This window comes from Haplochromis burtoni, unplaced genomic scaffold (genome assembly GCF_018398535.1).
Source record: "Haplochromis burtoni strain Fernald_Lab_line unplaced genomic scaffold, NCSU_Asbu1 Contig_1, whole genome shotgun sequence".
NCBI lineage: Eukaryota > Metazoa > Chordata > Actinopteri > Cichliformes > Cichlidae > Haplochromis > Haplochromis burtoni.
The window spans coordinates 2503757-2520267 of record NW_024582362.1 but is presented as its reverse complement, the minus strand read 5'-3'; the positions used below and the strand labels follow the sequence as shown (position 1 = coordinate 2520267).

At 43.3% G+C, this 16511-nt stretch overlaps 2 protein-coding genes across 2 annotated transcripts in view; both read right to left on the bottom strand.

Moving 5' to 3' along the window:
- The window catches only part of wasf3b (WASP family member 3b), a 14018-nt gene extending 11633 nt beyond the window's left edge, over nucleotides 1–2385 (bottom strand). Inside the window, exon 1 of the mRNA XM_005912240.3 lies at nucleotides 2257–2385. The gene's annotated coding sequence lies outside the window, so the exon portion shown is untranslated. The remainder of the gene's footprint in view (nucleotides 1–2256) is intronic.
- Nucleotides 2386–4165: 1780 nt separating this feature from the next.
- Nucleotides 4166–15925, bottom strand: cdk8 (cyclin-dependent kinase 8). The gene is made up of 13 exons (XM_005912241.3): nucleotides 15442–15925; nucleotides 14046–14121; nucleotides 13475–13585; nucleotides 12655–12795; nucleotides 12152–12209; nucleotides 11938–12069; nucleotides 11711–11854; nucleotides 10942–11011; nucleotides 10687–10759; nucleotides 9322–9419; nucleotides 6356–6434; nucleotides 6003–6161; nucleotides 4166–5240 (listed from the first exon to the last, which is right to left on the bottom strand). The coding sequence occupies exons 1-13, from the start codon at nucleotides 15567–15569 to the stop codon at nucleotides 5115–5117; spliced, it is 1395 nt and encodes a 464-aa protein (XP_005912303.1). The 5' UTR covers nucleotides 15570–15925; the 3' UTR covers nucleotides 4166–5114.
- Nucleotides 15926–16511: the final 586 nt, after the last annotated feature.

Genomic DNA, 16511 nt, shown 5'->3' with positions numbered 1-16511 from the left:
GGGGGGCAGAAGCAAAAGCATGAGAGAGACACCGAGCGGGACAAGAGTGTGACCGAAAAGATCGAGTGAATGAGACTAAGTGTAAAAGAGAGAGATGTGACACAGCAGAGGCAGACAAAAAGTGTGTGTGTGTGTGTTTATGTGTTTGTGTTTCTGAGGGAGAAAGAGTGTATCGAGTAGGGGGAGGGGAAGGCACAGGGACCTCGGGGAAGCTGCTGAAAGGTTCCCGGGACAATAGAGCTCCGTTCACAGGGCAACAGCACTAGCTCTCCCATGCATCCTCCCCCTTCCACCTCCTCCTCCTCTTCAACGTTCTTTAAGGGCCCCTGTGCTCATGTGGTGAAATAGTAGCAAGCGAGCGCTCCTCCTTCATCTTCCTCTCACTCAGGGAGGAAGATAGGAGTGAGAAATGGAGAGTAAAGCCTGCTCACAGCTGCAGAGAAGAACACATCTCACTCCCACATCCAGTGTTTGCATCTTCTTAAATTATTACAAAACCCCATGCACAGTAAGTCAGTCACACAAATGGGTACAAACGCACCAGGTAGGCTCTCAAATGTCCCCATTAGCTGCATGTAAACAGTCCCATCAGCTGTAAAAATGCCTCTGATCCCTTGATCCGGCACACTTTCCTCCTGCTACATACCCACAACTGTACACTTACTACAGACGTGCGAACTCCATTAAGAGCTGAAAGGGAGAGTCATTACCAATTTATGAACCGAGTATAGCTTCTTGTGTTGGAGGCTGTTCTGAATAATGCAACTTGGATTACGTCAGGTCACACTGCCCTAAATATGAATAAATATATATATAAAAATATATATATATTCCTGTTTTAGTATTTCTCAGAGGCACTCATGGTGAAACATTGGTGGTGCCGTGCCTTGGATACAGTGAATCCTACTGGGTGAATAAAAGGCCAGAACATAAGGCTTTTTTTCATTTTTCATTCATTTATTGTTTAATATAATCTGATGACATCACACAGAGTTGTCTAAATTAATTTTGACATGTTACTGAAATATTAAAAGTTTTCCCAGCATATGAAACATGCTGGCACCCATCAAAGAAAAACCATCAGTACTGTGATTAAAAAATATATTTTGAAGCAGTATTATTTTATTTAAAGTGGGATTTCATTTACTCACATATGAAATACATTTCTCCTGTAATTAAATGACCAGACATAACAGGAAAACACAGATCCATGGCAAGAGAATCAACCCTCAGAGGCCCATTTAACCCTTGAGAGTGTTTGTTTTGTACATATTTTTTTTACTTAATAATTCACATGTGATTCTCAATACTTCAGCTTAACCACCCACGGGATCATTCTTACTTACTTCTTACTTCTTCTTACTTCTTACTTGAACGCAAGTCAGTATAATCCAAAGGGATAATAACCCAATGAGCAAAGAGGCTAACTTATTTGTCAATTAAACAATTTAGATTTTATCAGGAATATACGGAAATCTGTGAGGACTACTTCATTATGCGAGATTTAATGGCTTTTAGAGGCTGCGGGTTAGCACTTTATATTAACTAAGCATTTCTCACTTTGATTTCAGAGTATTTTATAGATCGGGTCACAGAAAACCAAACTGTCATCATGTCATTCATTATTTCATCTCTAACACTTTATTTGGATTACAGATTGAAAGAATCGCGTGGATGTCACGCTGGACTGGATTAAATGCGCTATTTTGATGATTTATGGATTAAAATCCACCCACACAAACACACACACACACTCCTTTTCTCCACAGACGGATAAGCGCACATTCACACACGCTCACACGCGCGCAGGCGTAAACTGATGGCAACCGCGATCAATCAGTGTTCCGCACCATCGCTTCCCGTTACCGATGGGCTGACCCACATCTGTTCATCTACCTCCGTCCCTGTGAGTTTTTGCACCGGTTCTAATGTGAAATTTAAATAGCTGTTTTTTTGTCCAGGCGCCTAATACACTGAACAAAACGCCGGTGTACCGCCAGCATCAATCATATGCTTAAAAAAACATTAAAGTTACCCTGTAATTGTTTTATAATATTCAGTGTTTGAGGCTTTAAGTCCGTTTATTATCCTCAAATCGGGGTCCGCTCCAACTGACCACTTAGCTAGCTCATGTCCAGTGGTCGACTTCTTAGTTTGGACTAATGAGACAAAAATAAGCAGAAATACCCGCACAGATTTCACCATTATGATAAAGGGTGTTATTATTCGCTGTAAAAAGTATCATAAGGCCCTCACCAGCACTTGAAATATTAGAAGAAATCAGCCCGTCCGCATGTCCCGTTAGATACTCCTATTAGCTCTGCCATCCTGTGTCCCCCAGCCCGTCTGGCCACTCCGGGGAAAATCCTTTGAGGACGGGGGCACGCCCACGGACCATATTCACCAATCAGATGTCCAAGAATAAGACTTAGCGTTTGATAGACGTTAAAGCCAACCAATGGCTTCTTTGATATATAATGAGTGACAGGGAGACTCCCCGCTAGATAGCCGTGTTGAGATGGAAGAGGGCGGGGCTAAGGTTGGGCGTTGCTAAACAGCTTAACGAGCATTTTTTCCTCCCTTTCACCTATCCGGGTCTGATACTTGTCAAAATTAGAGGTGCTGTAATTTATCTTCGACTCTCTCGGTGATGTGTAGACATGTAAATAACCTAAAATAACACCTAAAAACTAAAAAACTTTTTAAAAAATGTATTTAAAAAAACAACAACGAGATAAAGCATCCTTTTCGGGGTTAGTGAGATTCTCAGATTGATGCTGAGGATGGAGAGTATTGTATAACAGAACAAAATAGCTAGGCCAGCATCCTGCAGGAAGCGGTTCAGTGAGGACTGGCTATACTTAGATCAGTGGTTCAGTCTCTCAGGTATGTTTGTGGAGAAAAACAGCCATCAAAGCAAAAGAAAAACAAGGATGCAGAGAACTGTCTCTTTTCTGTAGACAGGATATGGTAAACTAAAAAGGGGAGTTTCAGTATATAAACTGCACTTCTATTCCTGGATAAAGCCTAAATTTATTAAGCAGCTGCTACTTTGTAATAAACACATAATTTAGACAAATATGTGACCAAATATGGGAATTTATGCTAGTTCATATGGACCTCTGAGGCAAAAGAACTCTTATTTAATTTGAATGTTTAGTAACTGTGTGAGGCTATCATATCAACATGGACCACACAAGAATTAAGATAGTTCTAAAGGTAAAAGTGAGTCCAACTCAGACAGACCTTAGTCACATGGCAAAGTGTAATTAATGAAATGTCCTAAGAGTGTATATTATCATTTAAATCAAGGGTGCAAAACATTAGGCCCAGGGCCAAGGGATTGTGGTCTGTAGAAGACTACACTCCAACCCACTTGATGTGATTTTACAAGTGTTAGAGCTTTCCCTACTGATTAAGACCACCGCCCATGGCCATCCATACCACACCAAAGTACGAGGGCATTTTCTGTGAATGAATGAAAACTCTATACTCTAAAATGATAATTACAGGAGCAACGATCTACTAGAACATTTTCTTGAACATTACATGTTTATCATGTTTCATTGGTGTCACACCCACTTCACATCAAAGCATCAAACAATTTAACATGAATTTAGCTGCACATCTGTGATTTAAATATCTGAATTTTTGGGGCCACAAAATTGCAGTTGGTTGACTTTTAATGGGTCCTATTTTCTTTTTATACATTTTGTACATTAATTAAAAAATTTAATAATCTGAGAATTTAACAATGAAAACAGTGGTTAGTTGACGGCCTTTCTAAACATGATTCAGCTAGATCTCTACTATAATAACCCATTATTGAGCAAGATTTCATATAGGCCTTATTAAATAAATAAAATTCAGGACTGATTTGATTTTCTCTCACTGTGGTAATGTCAAGTGCACATATTAACATCTGGGTGGTTAAGTTTTTTTTTTTTGTCCGTTTTCAAACAGCAGTACTTTGTGAATGCCTCGTGCTACCATGATGCATCAAATATCATCAGCAAAACTCGTCTTCTCTTCTTTCCCAAAGTGAATTTTGTCTCAAGAATTTTGTGAAGCTCACATTAGGGGCAGATGTCAGGTGTTCCCAGAAAGAGAATAAATAGGATGAAAGATGTTACTTAAAATTGCTTCACAAATAAGAGTGACAATGTTGATGTTTCCACTTTTATTGTCGGGATACTTGCTTCATGTAAAATATTTCAATACATTACAGTACAATGCATGTTCCGCCTGCCATCCTCCATGCGATTGGTTGGTTTTGTCATCATGTTGTAAGGCTTAACCACAGCACATGAGCAGTCAGCTATTGCAAGCTGCTTTGCCGCTCTCGCCATGAAAACAGAACCATGAAAACAGATTAAATTAGAAACTACTAAAATCTTTTTTTTTTTTTTGTCCTCTCTGAACAAAAACCCCTCAAAGCCACAGCTGCGAGTGGCTCCACATCCTCCCAGCATGTTTCACAGCAGCTCAGTAAAGTCCTCAGCTGAGGCCCTCGTAGGGCCGCTTGCACAAAATAAACAGACAGACAGGAGGACAGGAAATCTGTCAACGCTGGCAGTCACATAGCAGCTTTCAGTTTCGTCCGAGCTTCGACAGGAAAAGGGTAAACCGGCCGGGGTAGGCTGTAGGTAAAGGAGACAGGTTAAGAAGAAAGGGGGAGGATATGACGGAACAGATTAACATTTCCTTTAAACCACGCCATCTTCTCTTACATCCGAGATCCGAGTAACAGAAAAAGATTTGATTCAATCAAAATTTCCTTTTTTTTTTTTTTCTTTTTTATTATTATTATTATTATTTTTTTAAAACCTTCCTCCCACTTTGTGTCTCACCTATCACGTTTTCTCTATAACTGTGTTTCTAATACTGCGGTGTGTTATCTTTATCTGGAACAAAGTGAAGACCATTTCTTTCAGGCCTAACGCACTGCTGTAGAGATGGTGCCCTCTGTGAGGTGAAGTGGGGTGAGGCAGGGTGGGTTTTGTTGCCTTGGACGCCCCCCACATCCCTCGGTACATTCGTTCAGGTGGGCGTGGTGAGGGCTGTGTGTGTACATGTGTCTATTAACGTGTGTATGTGTGTGTGGGAGGGATGTTTCAGTAGCGGTGGGTCTGGTGGGAGTACTGGGGCGGCTGTTGGGAGGTAGAGGAATATCCCATGCTGCTCTGGGGCAGTGATGTGCTTGGTCCAGGGTTCTGGTAGGCAGCATGTGGATTGGAGCGCTACAGGAAGAAAACAACAAAGAAAGCAGTGACATATTCACAAAATCTTCTTTGTGTAATGGTTTAATTTGCATTTAAACTCAATGAACAACATATTCCAGTAAAATGATCACACTTTTAGTGTGGTGACATCTTAAATTCTGCATGCAAGAACAGTTGGATACATGGAAACTTCACTGTCATGTTAAGTAAAGTCACTTTTATTATGCAAAAACACCATCACTCCATGTTTCCAGTCAGATTAGATGGATTTGTGTCTGAGCATGTGTGTCACATCTGAAACACGATGATCCAACATTCACATCCGCCTCACGTTGCAGATCAAAAATGGTACTTGTTGCCATTTCTGGTTATGTGTGCAGCTAAAAAGCCATTTCCCCATCATCCAGAAAGTAAAATAATACACATGTCAAGCATGAGAGGGTATTTAACATGTTCAGTTCTGCCACTGCGAAGAATATTAAAAGTATAAATCTTATAGTATATTATATTACATAGTATATTACCAATACTTACATCTCATGTAACATTCTTTTCAGAGTGGTTGCTACAATATTTTTGACCCTAGCCCTCAACATCTTATGCTGTCGAGAGATTTCTAAACTTGTCTAGCCTGTGAATGGAGCGTTTTGTCTACAAAACAAAGCTATGCTATTTCACTGTATATGTATTCTATTAAAGTCGCTCGCTGATTTAATAAACAACAACATAGATGACAATCCAGAAACAGTGACAGTGAATATATGAGAAAGACGGATTTACCTGGTAGTCTGAGGTCATAATGAGGCCACCTGAGGTAGTGGTGGGCGGGACAACTCGCACTTTCTTTAGAGGCGGGCCCTGGGCGTGGCTGTTGTCTGGGTTGCCTGTGTGCCCCGCCCCATTTGTGTGGTTATTTCCCTGTTGCTGCTGCTGGTTTTTCTAAAGGGCACAAAAATATCACTTAAATTACACCCTGGACTGTATGAAGTTTCACTACATGTTACTCAGCTTTATTGTAAATTTTCTATATTTCTCATTTTACTTTTCTATATTACACCCATCTATATGCCAATCAATTAATGTTTAATGACTTTAGTAATACAGCATGTGGCGTATGGATATGTAATATTTACTTTGTCTGCCTTGTCCTCTGGCTCCTCCTCTGTCAGAAACTCCCTCTTGGGGTAGGGAATCTGGCAACCTGCAAACACACTAGAGAAAAAAAAAGGCAAAGAGGCTTGTCATCTTCAAACATTAATTCCCATGACTCTGACCTAATTAGCTAAGAGACCCGCTCAAGGCACCCGTAGATCATGTGACTTAAGCTGAGGACGAACACAAGACAAAGAAACTATCTTGTGAGTTGAACGTAGTCTGTGTGTGTTGTGTTGCTTCATTCATCCTGGCCGCTGTTTACATCCCGCCAGATGCGGATGCGCAGGCAACTCAGTGTTCACTCGCGGAGCAGATACTGCACATGGAGCGGACATTCCCGGACTCTCTCATTATTGCTCTTGGGAACTTTAACAAAGCCAATCTGAGCCATGAGCTTCCCAAATACAAGCAGTATATTAAATGCCCGACCAGAGAGGAGAGGACATTAGACCACTGTTACAGCACGATCAGCGGGGCCTATCGTGCGGTGCCCCGCGCTTCACTCGGACTTTCTGACCACGTCACGATCCACCTAATCCCCGCATACAGACAGAGGCTGAAGCTCTCCAAACCTGTCGTGAGGACCAAAAAACTGTGGAGCAACGAGGCTGTGGAGGAGCTTCGCACGTGTTTGGAGTCTACAGACTGGGACACAATGAAGGCTGCTTCTAACAGCTTGGACGAGTTTACGGACACTGTCACCTCCTATATCCACTTCTGTGAGGACAGCATTGTGCCATCACGCACCAGGGTGAGTTATAACAATGACAAACCCTGGTTTACTCCTAAACTCAAAAAGCTGTGGCTGGAAAAGAGAAAGGCGTTCAGAAGCGGAGACAGGGACTGCTACAGAGAGGCCAAGTACAGGTTCACTAAAGAAGTGGACATTGCTAAACATCAGCACTCTGAGAAGATGCAGCAGCAGATCTCAGAGAATGACTCGGCCTCTGTGTGGAAAGGTTTTAGGAATATCACCAACTACAAGCCTAAAACCCCCCACTCCACTGACTGACTTGCTCTTGGCCAACACCCTCAACGACTTCTACTGCCGTTTTGACGAGCCATCAGGCAGCCTTCACACCTCCAACGGCCCCAACAATAGAGACACTTTGGACACTCATTCCCCCACCTCTCCCCCCTCCATAGAGCCTTCACCTACAACACCCCCCTCCTCACCCCACACAAAAGAGGATTTCACACCACCTCCTCCCACCACAACTCTTCATATTCATGAAGCAGATGTGAGGAAGCAGTTTAAGAGTCTGAATGCTCGAAAAGCTCCCGGCCCAGACGGTGTGTCTCCTGCCACCCTCAGACACTGTGCAAACGAGCTGGCCCCAGTGTTTTCTGGCATTTTCAACTCCTCACTGCAGGCATGTCATGTGCCTGCCTGCTTCAAGTCCTCACCATAATCCCTGTCCCCAAGAAACCTAGGATCACTGGACTAAATGACTACAGACCCGTGGCTCTGACATCTGTGGTCATGAAGTCATTTGAGCGCCTGGTTCTCTCCCATCTCAAGACCCTCACGGCCCCCCTCCTGGACCCCCTGCAGTTTGCATACAGAGCCAACAGGTCTGTAGATGACGCCATCAACATGGCCCTACACTTCATCCTGCAGCATCTGGACTCCCCAGGAACCTACGCCAGGATCCTGTTTGTGGACTTCAGCTCTGCCTTCAACACCATCCTTCCAGACCATCTCCGAGGCAAGCTTTCCCAGATGAATGTGCCTGATCCCATCTGCCGGTGGATCACTGACTTCCTGACGGACAGGAAGCAGCATGTGAGGCTGGGAAAGAATGTCTCGGACTCCCGGACCATCAGCACCGGCTCCCCTCAGGGCTGTGTTCTTTCTCCTCTGCTCTTCTCCCTGTACACCAACTGCTGCACCTCCACCCACCAGTCTGTCAAGCTAATCAAGTTTGCAGATGACACCACCGTTATTGGACTCATCTCGGACGGGGATGAGTCTGCCTACAGGAGGGAGGTTGAACGTCTGGTGTCTGGTGCAGCCACAACAACCTGGTGCTGAATGCCCAGAAGACAGTGGAGATTATTGTGGACTTCAGGAAGCACACAGCCCCACTCCCCCCCATCATCCTGACTGACACCCCCATCACCTCTGTGGACTCATTCCGCTTCCTGGGTACCACCATCACCCAGGACCTGAAGTGGGAGCCCACCATCACCTCCGTCATCAAGAAAGCCCAGCAGAGGATGTACTTCCTGAGGCAGCTGAAGAAATTCAACCTGCCAACACGGACGATGATGCAGATTCTACACTGCAATCATCGAGTCCATCCTCACCTCCTCCATCACCGTGTGGTACGCTGGAGCCACTATCAGGGACAAACAGAGACTGCAGCGTGTTGTGCGCTCTGCTGAGAAGGTGATTGGCTGCAGACTCCCATCTCTGCAGGACCTGTACACCTCCAGGACACTGGGCGTGCAGCTCGGATCTCAGCTGACCCTTCTCACCCTGGACACAGTCTGTTTGACCTGCTCCCCTCAGGCAGGAGGCTCCGGTCCATTCGCACCAGAACCTCTCGCCATAAGAACAGTTTCTTCCCCTCTGCTGTTGGACACATGAACAATAACCGTATGACTGTTCCCACCACTAACACATGACCCTACGCTGTGTTCACTGCATCATTCCATGTTTGGCACTGATCACCACCTGCACTCATGTATATATCATGTATATATCATGTATATATCTATCTATCTATCTATCTATCTCTATATCTATCTATCTACTTAGCACTTTTAATTCTTATTCTCATTTTTATTTTCATGTCTATTTAAGCTTAATTTATAACAGTATGTTTGCACTGAAGCACCGCAGCAATTTCCTAATGTTGTAAACCCGCTCAACATCTGGCAATAAAACCCTTTCTGATTCTGATTCTGAGTGTGTGGAAGTGTGTTCGGTGTAACTCACTCAGAGGTGGGTAAAGGCTCCTCTAAAAAGTAGGGGTCCTGCATGGCCTGCTCGGATGTGATTCTACGGATGGGGTCCATGGTCAATAGCTTTTGCAGCTGTAACATACAGTGCACCCAGAGTTAGTCTCAAACATGACACAAATAAATTCATACAATGAAAATGCACACTTTGTTTGTTAACTAACCACACTGGGCACTTTGCAAGTCACACCCAATCAAACGCTTGTTACTGAAAATTTCTAAGTAAGCCAATCACTTGACACAAAGTCAGTGCATTTAGACATACAGTCCTGGTCACATGGATCTGCTGAAGCTCAAACTGAACATCAGATTGAAGAAGAAAGGCGGTTTAAGTGACTCTGGCTGGCTGTTAGTGCCTGGTAGGCTGATTTCAGTGTTTATGAAAATGCTTATCTACTGAAAAACAATCTGTAGAGTTTACAGAGATAGTCATATCCCATAACGAGTGAATCTCTGGGGCCAAAAAAAAAAAAAAAAATGATGGCAGAGTCACTTGTCACCACAAGGTGTCCAGTAGAGCACTGCCAAATTTGCAACATGTCACAGCAAGAGAAGACCACACTGAAAGGCACTACAGTGAGTTTTGAACAGTAAATTAAGGCCAGTGAAGACAGGCTTGCCAAAACTGCCCAGTGGAGGTTCGGAAAAACAATTCCTAATCTGATGAGTATATTGATCCATCCAGCATTCCTATCCCCAGCTTCTTTCACACAGGGCTGTGCCTGTATTTCACTGTTCTGTGCAAAAGGTCAGCAACCGAATAAGGAGGCCACATCGTTGTTCCTGTAAGACTGCAGTTGAGACCCGATTCCAATACATCTCCTATGTCCTCCTACTCTGTGACGAGTGTCACATCTGCAGCTGCCGAAGGGTCTCGTGATTAAGGGGTAGGGTGGAAATGCCATGCAAGTTCTTTGCAGCTTGTAATCAGCATGCTTGGTGATTTACACTGTAATCAGACATTATGTCCGTAACTTAGTGGAGGCGCACCTCAGTTTGTTTTAAATGTCACCCCTTTATGATAACAGTGTACAGTCTTCTCAAGGCTACTTTCAGAACAATAACGCATCGTGTCCCAAATCTCATATCATCTCATATTTTCTTGCCTCCAGTCAACAGATATTAATGCAATAAAGCACCTCTGGGAGGGAGAAAATCACATCATTGAGATGCTACCCACAACTGCATGATGCTAACATGTAAATATGTTCCCAGCATCTGAAGAATAAAGGAAGCTCTAAAAGCAAAAGTAACGTCAGGTATAAGCAACAAAATGGCAGATGACTGTAAACTCTTGCAAGTAATCGTCCTACTTCTCCTATACTGACACATTTTAACTTACCAAGTGGAATGCTTTGCTGTCTGGTTTAACTTTATGTTTTTCCATGTACTTTATAAGGCTGCAGTTTGTGTATCTGTGGGAGAAAATTATATTAATGGCATGCCTTCAGTGGATTTATCCTGCATAACAATTATTAAATGAGTAAAAATCACACAAAGCACCCAGAAATGTCTTAACCAGCAGACCTGCTTTGCTCTGATCTTAAAAAAAAAAGAAAAGAAAAAAAAATAGGGCAGTGTTGCTGTGCAGACTCACGTGTTCCTCCTAAAGTCTTTCATCAGCGTGGAGTGTTCTGGCATCTTTTTGATGTCCTCCCAGTCTTTATCTGTCAAATGAGGAAAACACAAGATTACAGCGTGTCACACCCTCTCACGAAGGACATATTATGTAGGTTGTTTTTATTTTAAGCAAAAACGCTCATAATTTCCACACAACGCCCCATTGTTTATACAGTGCATAATCAATCTGCATTCTGGCAAACATAATAAGATCTATTTCCTACAAAACTGACATGAACTTGCTTATCTGGTAAGCATTCACATCCATCATCTCTAACCTTTTCAGCATAACCCCATAAATATACTTGCCAAACATGGCAACGAGACTGTAAGACTTCCCCCCATTTTCTGCAGAATCTAAACAAAGTCCATCAAATACACTGGTGAATTATACAGCAAGAACAGGAGTGATAGTAGAAGGAAAAAGAGCAGGAGCAGCTTAAGTGAGCTGGAAAAAATAGGCCCAAATGTAGCCCTAGAAGTACAAGTTTCTGTGTTTGTGACTTGGCTTCATCTAACATGTCAGAGGATTGATGTGCAGAGCACTTAGACCACATTACTGCCTTTAAAAAAGAGAAGCCTGAAAAAGACCAAGGAATGGAAAAGGCTTTTCTTTCCACACAATTTCTCCACTGAATATGCAACACACTTTGTATAATAGCAGGTTAACCCCATTAATAGAAATACTGTGGAAAATCCGGTAAATCATTTCATGCATGTTTTAAATCGGGTCAGTCAAGACTCACCGGCAGGGAAGCCCATGACATTAAAGATGCGGTCCAGCTGGTCATGATGGTAAGGGTTACTGGTCTTGATATCCTCCTGGCGACAGTGGAATATGGGCTCAGACGTCAGCAGCTCCGCAAAAATGCAGCCAATCGCCCAGATGTCTGTAAGCACGCACTAATTTCAGCTCAACTGGTTGCACATGTACACACAAGGAGGACAGAAAGATGGTGCCGCACAATCTCACCGATGGCTTTGGTGTAGTGCCGAGCTCCCAGGAGCAGTTCAGGTGCTCTGTACCAGAAGGTGACCACCACAGGGTCGAGATCGGCTAAAGGCTTCAGCGGTGAATTGAAGAGACGAGCAAACCCCATGTCCGCTGCACAATGGGTATGTGTGTCAATGAACCGACAGATAAACTAAGCAGCAAATAAGTTTTAAAAACGAAACACTATACATACCAATCTTTACTCTACCCCTCTCTGGCCCTTCCCCCATCACTAAAATGTTCGCTGGTTTCTGATGGAGACAAAGACACACAAACACAGATAAAAATGTTTCCACACTCCAGACATCTGACAGGAAAACTTCCCAGTAATTAATTCAGCTTTGTTTGGCCCAGTTTCTGAACTACAGCCCTGCATGTGTAATGCAATCAAAACTCTTTCTTGCTGCCCTCTAGTGGACAAATGACTGCAATTTCCCGAACAGGAGAGAGAAAGTCTACCACATTTCGATCTCACTTACGGCAGAAAACTGACATCCTGTTCGTGTGTTAACAAGTTAGTTACTCACCAAACAACCTAAGAATACTGTTCATTTACATATTCATCTGAACACATACAGACTGACACATGCACTCCACATATTCTCAGCCCAATAGCAATCTTTACGTCTCTCACTAACAGTTTAACCTAATTTTCCCTTGTAGCCAAACACCCTCCTCTCCCCCCAATCCTCTTACAAGATCTCTATGAAGGACCCAGTTAGCGTGAAGGTAATGGATGCCATCCAGAATCTGATAGAGCAGAGACTTCACCATTCCTCTAGGCAACTGAAGCGGCTTCTTGTTGGCCTTAGATGCTCTGTGGAACTTAATAATGTGCTATGGAAAGAAAGGGTAAACAGTGAGCAGGGCTTTGCACGTACAGACTGACTGAAATGCATGTTCTTTTGCTACAGATGATCACAAAAATGTAAGTGTGCTGCAGGCGAGTTGAGAGAGCCTAATGTTTGTGGCATGTGTTTCCACTTCCTTGGGAGGGGAATGCAATTGTTGGAGCTCTGTGGCAGAAAACTGCATCTAACTCAGTTCTGATTCTCTGCCAGCTGTTTCTGTCAACTGTAATGCAGCAGAGGTTTATCTGCTCAACGTGGAATACTTCTTGGTGGATTCGTGTGCTTTAATGAGACTTACCAGTGCATAATTAGCACTATTTCAAGTCTCATTCCTTATTACTGGTTGAAGGCGAATGTGAATGCATTGGCATTAAAAGGACATACAAAAAATAAAAAACAAATAAACAAAAAAACAGCTATCAAATTGCATGCACATTTATGACCTAATTATGAAGAGAGGCCTATTTTAAGTCATGTCTTTGTGCTCATAAAGATAGGTGGAAATCTGCAACACATGCATGCATATGAATATAAACTAATAAAGAAATGCTTAAAACAAACAATTTAAAAAACCCCAACATGCATTACCCCCATAATATGTGTGGTAAGTCATGTCATGCAGGTCAAGTGTGTGTATATGTGTGTGTTGTGTGTTTGCATTTTACCCAGAGATCATGTTCAGCATAGTCAAAGAGCAGCCATACTTTACGGTCAGCATGTGACAGGAAAACCTTCTGCAGTGAGATGACATTGGGGTGCTTCAGCTCCCGCAGCAGCTGCAACGTACAAACCCACTCAGAAGGCCAACCACACAACCTCATTACAGACATCATGAATGAAAATGACGTAACGAAAGAGAAACTTTGCGCTTATTTTTGTGACTGTATTGATTACCAGAGATTATACTTAAACAGGGGGGTGGACACGATATCATCTCCCTCAACTGAACACGTTCAATCTTTGGCAGTAAGATGCTTTTTTTTGTTTGTTTTTTTAAATGCTTGTGAGGCAATACTTTATATCACCAATTCTGTGTCTACTCTCTATATGCACTGCATTAACATCTGCTTCCTGACTTTTCAATTTTACGATTGCTTGTATTTCACAGTTTTCATTTTCTTGACAAAAACTAGCGTGTGAATGTCATTCAGACGTTACATAAAGTGCCTGGAATGGCACAAAGGTGTTTAATCACAGACCAAACAAAAGGAACAGAGTAAGCCAAGCAGCTCTTACTGCAATCTCTCTGCAGGCTGACATGGAGATGCCAGTGCCTTCAATCTGCTTGAGGGCGTAGTCCTTATCATCCTTCCTACAAACACACACACACACAGAAAGGTAGAGCAACATCAACACCAGACCAGTCCAGACTGAGGGCCCCCTGAGAGCCGTTTGCACAGCAACATAAAGGGGGGGCACTTGGCAGCTGCCAGTGGGACTCTGAGAAGAGGCCGAGTTGCATTACCTCCAAATTTGTGTAATCAAGCTCACCTCTGAGGGTCAAAACAATAGAGAGGGAAAGGAAACAGGGCCTGTCTGGCAGCTGGCAAGGGACAAACAGAGCACTGGCACTGGCGCTTACTTGAACGAATTGGTTACAACCCCTCCCTCTGCCGGGCCTAAATCATCTCATAAACCCAAGCTTTGTGCCTCCTCAGGCCTCGTCCAAAAGCAGCAGCGCAACTCTGCTAAAAAGTCTAATAAAAAAGCAGGCTCCTAAAGCGAAATACAGACATCTTTAAACACTTTAGGGCTCTTTTGTGTGGTTCCTGCTGCCAGTATGTCCGGGCTGTAATGACGGGACTAGTAGCTTAAACCGTCTTGAGCTCTCCCCCAGCTCTGGTCCAGACACAGTTAAGGCTGTTACAAGGCTGGCATTAGAAACAGCAGGAAAGTTTTAGGAAGAAAGGTGGGTGGTGCCCTGGCATCCTGAGGGATTAGCACACTAACCATGCACCACATGAGTCTACAGTTTGGGTTCAGCTAGTTCCCTTACTTTACTTCATGCAAAGGCTAAAAGCATTAAAAAAAACCCGCAAAAATGTTAAAATTGGGTAAAAAACAAACAAACAAACAAAAACACTAAAGAGTGCAAAAACTGGGCATAACTAAAGATTATTTTTTGAATTCACACAAAATCTTGTATAAGTCTCTTTGCAGCCATGTAGCTCATGTATAAGAACGACTTTAAAAAAAAGAAGACATCAACAAGTGCTTCCACATGCACCTGCTGTATTACATTTACAACATCACATGGGAGAGGGAATTAAAAAAATACTTTAGCTTAAATAAATAAAAAAATAGTACCTAGAGTTAGGCATATAAGTGACAAAACAGATGCATGAAAAGGGAAAGCTCCAATCCCGGTGGTAAACCGTATGTCGGTGTTTTTTGTGCGCGACACAAAGCTCCATCAGCATCCCAACAGTGCGAGCTGAAACTGCTCACACTGCTCTCTTTTGTCTCTACACAAACCCAATGCAACACTCCCACATCTGCAAGTGGCCTTGAAAGGGGGAGGAAGAGGAGAGAGGTAACATTTATTTGGAAGATGAGAAGACAGGCAGGAGGCGGGAGGGTAAGCTGGCTAAGGGTTCACTGGCTAAAAGGCCTTGCTTGCTCATCAACTCACCCATCTTTTCTCTTCGCCTTGTATACATGGCCGTAGGTGCCTCTACCCACTTTGCATCCTTCGTACTCAAACAGGTCCTCGACACGCTCTCTTTCGCCGGTCAGCTTCACTTTAAAATCATAGTCCATTTTCACCACCGTCTGGCCTGAATGTATCTGCTCCTTCCTTTTTTTAAAGCGTCGCTTGGGAGGCAACTAGGCTCCTCCACCGAGCTCGGTTTGGTAATTCAGCTAGTTGCCTTCTCCAGCGTGGCTCTTTCCTTCCTCCAGCCTGGCTTTCACATCGAGTTCTCGTCTTAAAATTAAAGCTCCGGAGGAGATATGCGGTGCTCCGAGATAGTCCAGGTGCAAACGGAGCCCCAAATATATTCCTTTATCTTGTTGCTGCGTTTCTCTTCAGCCGGTATCTGCTCCAAAGGGACGCACTTCACTCGGTAACGACGGCGTATTCGCGCACGGCATTGTCGTAAAACGTCGTGAAGACAGCCCTGCAGCAGAGAAAGAGCCAAAGAAAAAATGGGTAGACTGACTACACCACGTGGAAATTCTCAGTCTCACTCAAATATAGCTGAGATATGACTTGATTTCATCATATCGTCTTTATGCTAAGGAGAAGTTAGCTTATTCTTTTCCGTATTGTGGGTTATTACGTGGCTATAAGAGGGCCGTGCAAACAAATATCTGCATATTCTGTCCACCACAAAGAAAGCAGACATGCGTTTGATTTAAATTCAAGAGAATAAGTAAAGTATGGTTTAAATAGCACTATATTACGAAAAGAAAAAGACTGTCCAAACAGATTAATGTTGAATGGGCAAGCACGGGATAAAATAATGAAACAATATACTTTTAAACTCTTTTTATCATCTTCTTTTTGCTGCTCCCTTTAGTGGTCACCACAGTGGATCATCTCCCTCCATCTCACCATATCTCTAGCATCCTCCTCTGTTACACCAACCCTCTGCATGTCCCCCTTCACTACGTCCATGAACCTCCTCTGTGGTCTTCCTCTTTTCCTCCTCCCTGGCAGCTCCATCTTCAGTACCTTTATTCAATATATCCACTATCCCT

Excerpts from the sequence above, each read along its gene's own strand:
- cdk8 (XM_005912241.3), bottom strand. The coding sequence starts at position 15,569 with ATGGACTATGATTTTAAAGTGAAGCTGACCGGCGAAAGAGAGCGTGTC. Across the intron at positions 12,210-12,654 it reads GGGTCCTTCATAGAGATCTT|AAACCAGCGAACATTTTAGT; the intron begins GTAAGAGGATTG and ends TGTCTCCATCAG. Across the intron at positions 12,070-12,151 it reads GAGGGGTAGAGTAAAGATTG|CGGACATGGGGTTTGCTCGT; the intron begins GTATGTATAGTG and ends CCCATTGTGCAG.